Source organism: Alligator mississippiensis, chromosome 13 (genome assembly GCF_030867095.1).
Source record: "Alligator mississippiensis isolate rAllMis1 chromosome 13, rAllMis1, whole genome shotgun sequence".
NCBI classification, from domain to species: Eukaryota; Metazoa; Chordata; order Crocodylia; family Alligatoridae; genus Alligator; species Alligator mississippiensis.
The window spans coordinates 5,699,404-5,711,698 of record NC_081836.1 but is presented as its reverse complement, the minus strand read 5'-3'; the positions used below and the strand labels follow the sequence as shown (position 1 = coordinate 5,711,698).

At 42.5% G+C, this 12,295-nt stretch overlaps 1 protein-coding gene across 7 annotated transcripts in view; it reads left to right on the top strand.

Moving 5' to 3' along the window:
• Window positions 1–11,910, top strand: part of FHAD1 (forkhead associated phosphopeptide binding domain 1) — a 55,797-nt gene extending 43,887 nt beyond the window's left edge. For 5 of the 7 annotated variants that reach the window (XM_059716326.1, XM_059716328.1, XM_059716324.1 and 2 more), the window contains 5 exons: window positions 204–313; window positions 1,099–1,191; window positions 3,058–3,278; window positions 5,061–5,226; window positions 8,849–9,210. In XM_059716326.1, coding sequence (XP_059572309.1) covers window positions 204–313; window positions 1,099–1,191; window positions 3,058–3,278; window positions 5,061–5,226; window positions 8,849–8,947 — 689 coding nt within the window. In that variant the 3' untranslated portion in view covers window positions 8,948–9,210. Of the gene's footprint in view, window positions 1–203; window positions 314–1,098; window positions 1,192–3,057; window positions 3,279–5,060; window positions 5,227–8,848; window positions 9,211–11,299 lie in introns of those variants that run through there. The other 2 variants (XM_059716327.1, XM_059716329.1) reach the window with 2 other exon arrangements.
• The last annotated feature ends 385 nt before the right edge of the window (window positions 11,911–12,295 follow it).

Sequence of the window (12,295 nt, the reverse complement as noted above, 5' to 3'; positions counted from 1 at the left end):
TTGCAATAGATACTGTTCTTGATTTCATAACCAACGTGGTACATGCATTATTGCATTTTGTGTGTATATTTGTACACATTTCCTTAGGAAATACTTTGAGGACTCAGCTTTAATACAGTGTGCTTTTAGTAAATCCATTTTATCTTATATGTGATCCTGTAACAATTGTGTGTGGGGTTTTCTTGTTCCTTTTCTTATTAAAGAGAAAGTTCCCGAGGCACTTATCGTACTAAAGAAAGATCTATCTGAGCAAGTAACTCAGAAAATAGGCTTAGAAAAGGAACATATGCCTACGAAAAAGGAAGCCAGCAAGGTAATTAGAATTGTGTGTACATTTTGATTGTGGTTTCATTAGAATAAGTAGGTGCATCTTTAAGATTCAATAAAAATAAGATGCAAAATAAATATTCTTCAATATCTTTGCCGTGAACACATTTCCTGAACTATCCTCTCTTTGTAATACTTGTGTCTATATTAATTTGCAACTTTTCCAGTACTTTCATGTTATGATGAATGGCCAGTGGATTTCCATTTTTAGGCTGCAGTTTTCAAGGCTGTAAGGGGATTTAGATGGCCAGCTCCTATTAATGTTATACTTCAGTGCAACTAGGCAGATAGACCAGCAGAGGATCTCGCCCACATCCTCTGCAGACCCATCTTGCAATCTGTATGGAAGACAAATCAGGGGACTCTTCTGACGGCCTGAATGACTGTCAAACAGGAAGGCAACCAAGGATGAAACCCAGTGATTTCTTTATGTTGAAGTGAATGTTTTGGTTTTCATTTGACAATATTCGATAATGTTCTGCCTTAAAAATTGAAAGATAAAACACAGACAAGCTAGGGAGAAAGAAAAAGAGAAGAGTGCATAGGCAGAGACTTCCCTGACAGATCCTTTGCTCAGACCCGAGTACCACGGTACTTTGCACAAAAACATAAAATGCATTTTAAATGGACCTTACATCATCCAGAAATGCCACATATCGACACTGGTAACAGTTTTTACACCGCAGACTTGGGAGGGGGGTTCGGGTTCATCTTCCGAGAGAAGGACAAAGGTAGTTTGGTCTATAATGAATAATACCTGTTCTGTTTCAGCCATCACGCTATTCTCCCAATGTCTATTCAAATATAGCCATGGGAAGGACAGCAAAGCTGGAAATGTCTGATGCTTTTGACAGTGAGAAGATGGTGAGTAAACAGAATAGGTAAATTTGCATTTGTGGGTAGTACACTGTGGGTCATTTTAAGGTCTGCTTCTCAGTACTTCAGGAATCTCAGATTTGTTGGTGTATGCACCCGTATCTGCAGGTGCTGCCCAAACCCCACGGCCCTACCTGGAGGGTGCAGTCCTTGCAGTTCCCAATGGTGTGCGTTTTCTTTCCTTCCATTTCAATTTCCAAAAAGATGCCCTTGAAGAGATTAGGATCAAGACTTCCCACCAGGGAGGGGGATCTCAATCAAGGGGCCACACATGTTACATGTGTGCTGGATGGCACAAGCAAGGCTTTGAAAAGAGAGGAGCTTCCAAATTTCAGCAGATTGAGGAATGTTAGTGCTTTCAGAGGGTAAATGGATACGTCTCTCTCTAATTAGTTTGCTTTCCACAGCCAACCAAAGAGTCCATTAAAAATCAGATTCAATTTCCTGGTTGTGCTAAGATGGGAAGGGTTTTTGTTGCATCCTGTATATTAGTTTGGGCTTTTATTTCATAGACATTAGGGCTAGAAGGGACTTCGGGAGATCATCGGGTCCAGCCCCCTGCCCAAGGGGCGGGAAATCAGCTGGGGTCAAAGGATCCCAGCAAGATAAGCATTCAGATGTTTCTTGAAAGTGTCCAGAGTAGGTGCTTGCACCGCCTCATGGGGGGAGTCTGTTTTCAGGCCTTGGGGGCTCAGACAGTAAAGAAGTTTTTCCTTATGTTCAGCCTAAAGCAGTCTTGCAGGAGTTTGTGACCGTTGGACCTTGTCATCCCTTGGGGTGCTCTGGTGAACAGCTGCTCCCCCAGATCCCAATGCACATCCCTTATGTACTTATCAGCTGCCACCAAGTCACCCCTGAGCCTGCACTTCTCCAGGGCTAAGAGTCCCATAGCTTGCAGCCTCTCTGATCGCGAGTGTGGCTCTCTTCTGGCCTCTCTCAAGCTTCTCCACATCCTTCCTGAACTGTGGAGCCCAAAACTGGATGCGGCCTCACCAAGGCCGAGTAGTGGGAGGATGACATCCTGGGTCTTGCTCGAGATGCATCGGTAGATGCAAGCCAGAGTTTTGTTTGCTTTGCCAGCTACGGTATTGCATTTATGCCCTGCTCATCATCTGAACCCTTCCCTTTGTGAGGGACTCAGGTCTTTCCATTCTATGAACCATTTCCAGTGAACCTACCAAATGAGAGCTGCCTCCCCATTTCCCAACAGCGTGGCTCTCAAATGTGCCACACCAGGCCTGCATGCCCAAGGCGAGCTTTGTGATCCACGGCCAGGAATCACTGCCCTGCGACAGAGCCAGCACACTGGACTCATCTTGTTTATACTGATGGCTCACCTGCCGTGTTTTACTTGTTCTTTCCTCATTAGAGTGTGCTGGGGAAAAAAAAAAATCAGAGTACTTTAAATAAAATCTCCCCATCTTAAACCCACAAGTTACATCCCACTTTGGTTCCTCCTTCCTGGAACCCAAACGGAGCCCCCAAATCTTGTTCTTTGCCCTCATTTCAGTGGTGGTTCTGAATTTCGGTATTATTTTGATTCTGATCTGGCTCTAAATCTAAGTCCATCAACCTTGCCTAGTCCGATTATTATTTTTTAATGTTGTATTATGCTTGAATGCACATACTGGGTATTTTATTGTTCTGCTTGATTTCTTAAGGAAGATATAAAAATAAGCTGAGAGGGGGATATACGTTAAATGTAAGCCAAGAAGACCGCATAAAATGGTTTATTTACTACATTTTAATCTTTTGCACTAAAGCAGAATGAAAACAGATGGCGAGCGGTGTGATATTATTCTAATTAGGAGTTAGCATTCCTGGTAAATAATTCACTCTCTGTTCTTCTTACAGTACCTTGACTTAATTCACGCTCTTGGAAGTCTGATGAATATGAAGGAGCTGACAGGGGTGCAGCCTGTTAAACATCTCTCTCAAGATGAGAGGGAAAAAGTGGGACTGCAGCGCCAGAAGGACCTTGAATTGTTATATGATAAGATCAGTAAACTCAAAAGCCAGCTAGAAAGGAAAGAACTGCTGCTAAAAGAGTACGAGTCAGACATTGAACAGCTCAGGTACAGAAAGCCCGCTGAAGTATTTACAGAGCCCTGAAAGCAGATCCAGCTTTGTTGCAGAAAGGCCTGACACCATGATGAAAAATTTAGTAAAAGGAGCGATTTATGTTTCGGTTTTAATATCGCAGGATATTTGCGCGTTTCTATAAAAAGATTCATTCTGTTATTGCATGCGTCTGTTGTAAAGCTGGCATAAATTAGAGAAAGGCTGTCTTTGAGCTGCATAGCTCCCTAAAACCATACCTTCTAACTCCACAGCAAGCGAACTGATAGCATAAATGCAGGTCCTTCTTAAAAACCGATGGCATGGGATGGCCAGCTCTGCTGTTGCATGGAAGTCCAGGAGTGCTTGGCCAAAGAACCAATTGAACACATGGAAATTGTACATGCAGTTTCCAGAAATGGAGACCTTAATACAATCCCATGTTAAGCCTTTGTATCCTGTTTACACGTTCGTCTATTTAAAGTCTTCATTTGAAACCAGTTTGGGATAAAGAAATTAATTATCCACTCTAAAAGCTTAAAATGTGATAATTGAAGCTAGCGTTCTGAGATGTAGCTAAAAGATTGGTAGCATGAATACAGAGGTTTCTGGCTTTACTCCGTAGCAATATTACATTACTCTTGTGGATTTTTTCTAATTGATATTCATCTTAACTAGGAATGGGTACAATAATTATTTAGCCTTTAATTATTTATATGATGCTGTGAAAAAAAAACCATGGCAGATGAGGCAGCATTACTCTGTTTAGTCACAAACATTGCATGTGTTCTTTATCTTGTAAAAGAAATATGTCTAAATCATTTGGACTGTGAAACCAGAAAGAAGAGTAGAGAACAGGATGAGATCTTTTGGATCCCTATCCTAAAATCCTGCTTTCAAATGGAAGGAAAGGATAAGGTTAAGGTTATTTCTCTTCCCTCTCCTGGATACTAAGATCTGTCTGCCAGAACTCATAAAAATACTTTTGAAGGGGAGGTCTTTTAACTCTGAAGTGTACTAAATTACCCCAGATCAGGGGCGGGCAATTGTTTTGGGCAGAGGGCCGCTTACTGAGTTTTGGCAAGCCATCGAGGGCCACATGACAGGCAGCCAGGGGCAGATAAATATTAAATTTTCTAAATTTTCAGGGGCCCTGCGGGCCGGATACAATGACCTGGCAGGCCGCAGCTGGCTCACATTTTGCCCACCTCTGCCCAGATGGATGGCAGGTATTTTCATTACAGTTCCCACGGGAGGGAACTCCCAAGAGCATCTGCAGAGTTTTCACCCCCTGTTCAAATTATGTTTATTGAGCACTGCACTGTGTTGTCCGTCTTCTGCTCTCTTAGTACCTTTTAGGAATAAGCGGGGAATATTTCCAGCAAATATACTTAGAGTGGACATGTGCGTGCGTGCGTGTCCATGCATGCGCATGTGCTGCTACCTCCATCATTGCTTGCATTGATGAGAAAGCATTTTTATTTCAATGGGAAAAAGCAAGGAATAGCCCCCTAGCTACTCCCTTCTGCAGAAACCTGCACCCTAATAAGAGATTTGTTATGGACTAAAGCAGAAATGTTTGGGGGTGTCTCTTGTTAAAATATATTCAGCCTTTTTCCAATAAGGATGGGGGACGGGCCTGATCCTCACTTACACAGCTATAACATTGCAGAGGCGCCTAAAGGGACATAAACAGCATTCCTCCTCCCTTCAAGGCTCTTTTTTTTTTTTTTTGCTACTAGAGCTGCAAAAGGTGTTTTTACTGTGAATGAAAATAAAGCCCTACCTGTTTTGTACAGGGTGAATAAGGAGTCTCTGCAGGTGTGCCAGAAAGAGATGACTAAATTGGAAGATGAAGTCTATAGAGAAGCAGAGGAGAATGCTCTGCTTAAAGAAGCTCTAGGGAGGACACAACTCCAGCTCAATCAGGAGAAAAGATTGAACCGAGCTATTAAACTGCATAAGGTAAGAGTCTCTGGACCCAACATCATGGAAGTGGTGCTATGGACCGCTAGCAGCTCTGGTAGCTAAAGGCAGTAGTATCAGTGTAGTGATTTTGGCTAAATTATACAGCAGAAACTGAGATCCATCTCCTAATAGTTCCCACGTGTGCTATAACGTTCAGAGGTCCAGTGATTTGAATGAAGAGCTGTGAATAAGGCTGTAGCAGTACTAAAGAATAGCCGCGTATGTACAGTGGCATCCAGTTAAATAACTCAGAGCAGAAATCCCCGTTGTACAGACCGAGGCACAGGGAAGTTGTGTGGTTTTAAACAAGTCTCTGAACCAGCCAGAGGCACCAGCAGGAACAGAGCGCAGCTCTCCTGATCTCTGGGCCAGTGTTTCAGCCAAGAGGCCACAGGGATGCAGGGGAAGGCGAGCTCTGCTAATTCATGAACACCAAGAGACACAGCAGGTAAGCTACGGAGGGGAGGTAGCGCCTACCAGAGGAACCTGGGAGGAAGAGAACAATGCAGGGAAATGGGGAGCAAGGAAGCCAGCCTGGTATTTGATTGAAAAAGTACCAAATTAGAGTCCCCCAAACTCCTTAAGGGAACTGGAGGAGTTGTTCATTCCTTAGTTGCCTGTTATTTCACTGAAAACATGAGCAGGCATTAGTTTTGAGATGTCTGCGAGCAGCTTGCGGTAGAAAGACGCTGTGTATTTCAAAGCGGTAAGCATATGCCAGCATGCAAAAAGCCATCCTCTCCCAGCATAATCTAGCCTGGGTATACCTTCTATTTACACAGCAAGTTAAGTGCTCTCTACATGGTTGCAACAAAACTTCTGGCAACTTAAGTAGAGGTCTAGCATCTGGACCACACAATGCTGGCACACACAATTCACACATTGCTGTAAGAGTCTCCTTGCAGAGAGGCTAACGTTTTCTCCTTGCAGAGCAGGCTAACATTTTCAGAAGCACCAGAGTCCTCATATTTAACCACTCTTTCACAGTGAGCTGCAGTTTAGTTTGCCCAAGAACAAGGTTCCCTGAAACGGATCCCAAGATTAAGAAGCCAGGGTTTTGAAGCAGTAATTGGTAATCTCCTTTACAGATCTGCCCCCACCTACACTATGCAGGCCACTTAAATCTCTAGCCCTCTCTGAAGTCCATGTGGATGAAGGGAGGCAATTTCTCAGTCACTTGATTACTGCTTTGTACACATTCATACATTATATCAGGCATCCCCTGTGTGGGGAAGAAAAGAAATGGAGTACATCTTATTTATATCAGTAAGTAAATGCTTAAAAAAGCAGGATCCAGACCTAGATTGCTCTGATCAATTAGAAGGGATTACGAAGGGGAGGTCATGCATAACAAATCTGATTAACTTCCTTGTGGAAACGACAATGAGAGCTGACAGGAGTGAGGCAGCAGACACACTCTGATAGGACTTCAAGAGTTTTTAACCACTACATCACTAAGGGAGAGTCGTACTCATTATAAGATTAGTAACTAAGGGATTGATGATGACAGGGGTTGGATGAGGACAAGCGGCAAGAGTGCCGTCAGGATCATCCTGCCTACAACTGTGTTCTTTGGAGAAAGGAACTTGCAGTCAGGTGAGCTCGCTTTGGACCAAATGCAACTGGAAGGGAAACCAGATCCTGAAAGACTTGTCTAGCACACGGCTTACTGAGAACCATAAAAACATAGGGCTGGAAGGCACTTCGTGGCAGGATCACTTCCATCCAAAGCATCCCAGTGTTAATGTAGCGTGCACTTACAACATTCCCAGTGGCAGAGGTTCCCCAACCTCTAATGTATCTGTTCCAGTGCTTAATGACCCTCAGAGTTAGAAGGTTTTTCCTAATACATAACCTAAAATCTCCCTTGCTGCAATTTAAGCCCATTATTTCTGAACCTGCCCCCAGTGGCCACAAAACACAAAAATGAATTACCATCTTCTTAATAACAACCCTTTTTGTACTTGACGGCCTTTAATGAAATTCCCCCCCAGTCTTTTTTTCTGTAAAGAGAACCTCAGTTCTTCCAACCTTTCCTCACCTACTATGTTTTCTAGACCACTAAATATTTTAATTACTCCCCTTAGGACCCTTTGCCCAAACCTTTCTTGGAGTGCAGTGCCCCTAACCGGGCAGAGTACTCCAGGCAAGGCCTCAGCAGTGCTGAAGGCTGTGGAGTATTACATTGTTGGCTCATATTCAGCTTCTGATCCACTAGGATCCCAACTGTAATGACCCACTATAAGATCTTCTGCAGTACTGCAGCCTCAGCAGTCATGCCCCATGTTGCTTATGTGCATTTGATTCTTCCTTCCTATGTGTAATACTTTGCATTCATCCGGACTTAATTTCCCCCTATTTCAGGCCCTGTTTCCAACTTATCAAGGTCATTTTCAGTCCTAATCTGGTTTACGTTACCAGCTACTCCACTAAGCATGGCATTATCTGCACATTTAGCAAATGTACTCTCAGTTTCATCCTCAAGCATAGCTGAAGATATTGAACGGTACCCGAGCCTGGACAATCCCCTAAAGTAGCCCCACTTGATACGTGTTCCAAACTTGATATAAAGAGAGAGGGGGCCGAAAGGGATCTAAAGATCAAATGTGGTCTGCATAAGAAAAGAAGGTGGAAATCGTAATGAAGACAATAATTGGTAACTGTCCTCTGTGCTATTTTCTCTGGCTCTGTCCAGTCACAAGTGCCATCTTATCAAGAAGTACCCCAACCTCCAGACCAGTAACAGTGCAGTGGCAAGGGGTTTTCTCTTGCTGCTGTCTGGCGCTGCAAAGCAACAGTCCAGGTCTAAAAGGAAGAAGAGTCATGCAAATGCCAAGAGCTAACAATATATCAGGATTCAAAATTAGAATGAATTCACATTTTGGTTTAGTCTACATTTAGGCAAATCTCCAAACTACCAGGCAGTGGAGCAGATTGCAGCAAGACTGACGTTCTCCTAAGGAGAGTTTCACGATGGATGCAAACAGATCTGTAGCAGGTTAGGGTTACAGGTCACCGACAGTGCTCTGTGCGCCTATGTACAGCTAAACCAACCTGGTCATTAGCTCATTGTTACAAGCATGCAACTTCAGATGTCCTTTTGAACAGACGCACCCTCAAGCTCATTTCCATTCTGGACTGGACTGTAGAAGAGTCTCGTTACTGCAGTGTTATGGTAGAGATTTTAAACCACAGGAGGCAGAAGAATCATAGAAATGCATCTCTAAAGCAAAGCATTTACTAGACCGTATCTCGGTAGACTCAATAAGTGGCCTGATGTTCATACGTGCAGATACCCAGCAGCATCCATGCAGTGAATCAGGGCACCTCATCCAAATCTACCACCCTCTGCAGCCAGCTGTAGCAGCTCTGTACCTAGCTAGCTGCAGGATCCACACGTGCACCCCCATACTTCCCTCCACGTGACTTTACACAGTCTGGTAGCACCTTGGGAATCTAGACGTGAAAGTTGATTTCACTATATATATATTTTATATGCAATGAGTACTTCTCAGCTTATGGTAGGAAAGTTCTGTTTCGTCTTGTAGTCCTCAAGCTTTAGACTCTCTCATCCAAGAACATATTTTAATCTTTCTCTCTCTCCCCCTCTGTCTTGCAGCCTGGAGCCAAAAAGATGTCTTTTTCTGAAAAGCTGAAGGCAACAAACCACGTGATAGAAGCCTTTAAGAGGAGAGCACCTTGTGATGACACCTCCTAGATATTTTGCTGGCAAAATCCCACGGTAGGAATTTGCCAACAAACTGCTTGACGTAGATACAGCATTCATTATGACACTTTGGCCTTTCTGTAAATAAGTTAATGATACATTTCAGAATTTAATGCAAGAGGACTTGGCTCTTTTAAAAAAAAAAAAATTAAAAAAAAAAAATGTTGTGCTGTGTACCATACCATATTTTGTTATTATTAGAAATGTAAAGAGAATAGATCTTTTTAATACACACTGATTTATATTTTTTTAAACTCTTTATAGGTATTCTTTTAAAGTGGCTTCAGATAACCAGGGTCCCCTTAGGGTGACTTTTGTCCTGCATTTGTAACTCTTAGACCTGACATGATCCTAAATACCAGCAGTTTCATAATGGAGGGGCATAAATGATAATACACCACTGGATTCTAAAAGCTTAGGTCCAGCAATACCCATTCAGAGCAGACCACGTAATTAGGACCAATTAAATCAAGTCCTTCTCACGTGCCGGTATGTTCTGTCGATCTAGAAGCCTTGTCTGACAGCCAGCTTTCAGACACTCATCTATATTCCCATGCACCAAGTACCTAATATCAAGGGTTTACCTTGCTCCCGATTCTGGTGACATATCATTAGCTTTCCTGACAATGAAATGCTATATAACCTTTGCAGAACCAAAAGGAATAAGTTGGTTCAAATTCCCCTAGACCCAATTCTAGATATCTGGGAAAAACTCATTTCTACAAGGTGCGAGGCAAGGATAATCCATTCTCTGCAGGGTTGGCGCAGTAAGCTAATGGCTCTGGTACACTTAGTCTCTGCTCATCCTCTCCCCGTTTCCTTCGGGACAGTTTGTCGAGGGTCTTTTACGGATTCTTTCACCAGCGGATAATCTGCATCCTCAACTGTGTCGGCAAAATCATTCTCGTTTAAAATTTGCCAGTGACAAACCGGCCGCTTGGTGTTAAAATGTCCAGGACATCACGTGTGGGCATGCTCTCTGCTAGCTTCATGTACAGTACAACAGTCCGTAACTAATGTCTCTTCCCCGGTGCAGACTTTCTGGTTCAGTTGCTATCATACTGGATGAAGTATGGCTCTGTTTATTGACTTGGCCTAATTTTCAGACAAGATGCGCAGAGTGCTTCCATCTGTGCAATGTCCTGAGTTTATTTTGGGACAATACATGATCTCGCATGCCTGTTTTATTTGAATGTTTTCCTATGGCCCTGTCCATCTGTTCTCTCTGAACTGTTTGCAGTAGTACTTCCCTTGTGTTTTTTGCTATCGTTGTTTTATATTTCTGGTACACGACTCCCTATTAGATACCACCAACCAATTTCCGAAGCTGCAGAACCCTTGAATCATCTCTCTTTGCCTTTGGCTAGCACTTCATTATTGTACCAAGGATTTGAAAAAGTTTCATCTACTTCTGTCATGTTTCTAATCAACTTTAATCTTCTTGTCAATCATGGGTATAGTAATCATTTCCAAATTAACACCGGCTCCATTATTCCTTGCCTTTTCTTTTATATTTTGCGACTGTTCTTCATGGTGCCTCACTTACAATTAAAGTCATCTCAGGTTATGAATTCACTGAGTGACTGGTTTCTGCCAATTCAGTGATTTCATAAAGAATGCTTCATGTCTTAAGGTCATCTTCAAAGAGCTGCAGTTATTTCTGTAAGTCAGTGTTGGTCACTAATAATTGGATCTCTACCTCAAGTGTTCTCTGAAGACACGCCAAGTTCAGAAAACTAATTCAAGCCACACTGCTTGATCCATTGCTGTTTTTATGAAATGGTTATAATATATAGATAAAGCAAATTTGGGTTTGACTTTCGTAAGCATTGAACTTCTCTATCAAAATTGAGAACGTGCATGTTCTCAGGAGCCTTGAAAAAAAGGAAGTGATAATATTTAAGAACTGAATTCAGAAGGACATGCATTTTTCAAGATTCACATCACAAAGTGGATTTTGTGATCGCATGAAGCGTTGCCATTGAGGGTGCATCTGAACACAAGGGTCATACCACGCACTTGCAATACCCACTTGCTTTGAATTTACCAATACCATTTACCCATACCAACTTGCAAAGAATAATGTTTAACCTCTAACAGATTGCTGTCCACAACTCAGAAAGCACAATTGAAAGTCACTGAAAGTCTCAGAGGAAATACTAAGGATTGAATGGAGTTTGCATTACCCTCCGATTCCCTTATTACTATAGACGATGGATCCAGAACCATGCAATTCAACAACTCATAGCATTTTATATAGTGTTTTGACTGGTAGTAGATTTTACTTTAGTCGGTCTGAGATACATTTAACATCCAATTAAAGGCTGCATCTCCCTTTTGCAGGTTAACTATGATACTGCTGATGCGTCTCTATTGTATCGACTGTCTATTGCAGCCAATGTGCTAGTCCAGCGAACAATAGCTAAACACTTCCAGTATCACCATCCATGAAAAGATCTATGCCACGCTTCGCTCGATGGATTATAGAACAGACTCTCCTTAGAGCTTCGACGCACGGGGGTTTGCGGCACATATTTCTGCAGCACTGCTGTGCTCTTCCATTGCACAGCTTCAGAAATGTTGTTCCAGTAGCTACGTTGCAAATATTCTCCAGTAATTGCATCTCTTGTTCAATGAAGTGTTATCTTAATTGAATGATATCATTCATACAATGCAGGCTGGGAATTTGTTTCAACTGCCCAGCCATCAAAAAAGACAGAAAATAACTATGCTTAAAACTAGCGCACTCAGTCAAGCCTCATAAAGAAAACTCAAGGTTTTGATAAGACATCACTACTGGCTTTCAAAAATGTGTCTAGCTAGCTAGCAGACATACTAAAGCTTGAAAATATCAACGCAGCCAGTGAAAAGCATAAGTCACTCCTGTCAAAACCTTCTCTGTTGTCAGCAAGCTTATGATCTGAACTAAAAGACAAATAATTAAAAGCAGGGTGGGTTCCCATCCAGCCTGAAGTAGAGTAAGAAGTTGAACCTTTTTTTTTGCATTTCACGCAAGTAACCAATTGTGAGAATACGGTGATGTTTAGTGGCGATCTCCTGAAAAGTGTTTATCTTACTCAAGGAGCAGGGATTAGGCTTCTGAATGGTCTTTCCTGTCCCCATCTGCATGCCCTTCACCCAAAAAAAAACAATCATAGAAAATTAGGGTTGGAAGGGACCTGGTCTCTTTAACCTGATAAATGGTGGATGCCAAGGAAAAGACGACAAGGTTCCTTGGGTGATTTTAAAAGATATCAAATTCACCCAAGGAACCTTGTCTGCCTATGTCCTTAGACCAACACGGCTACAACCCAAACCCCTGCAACAAGGAAGAGTAAC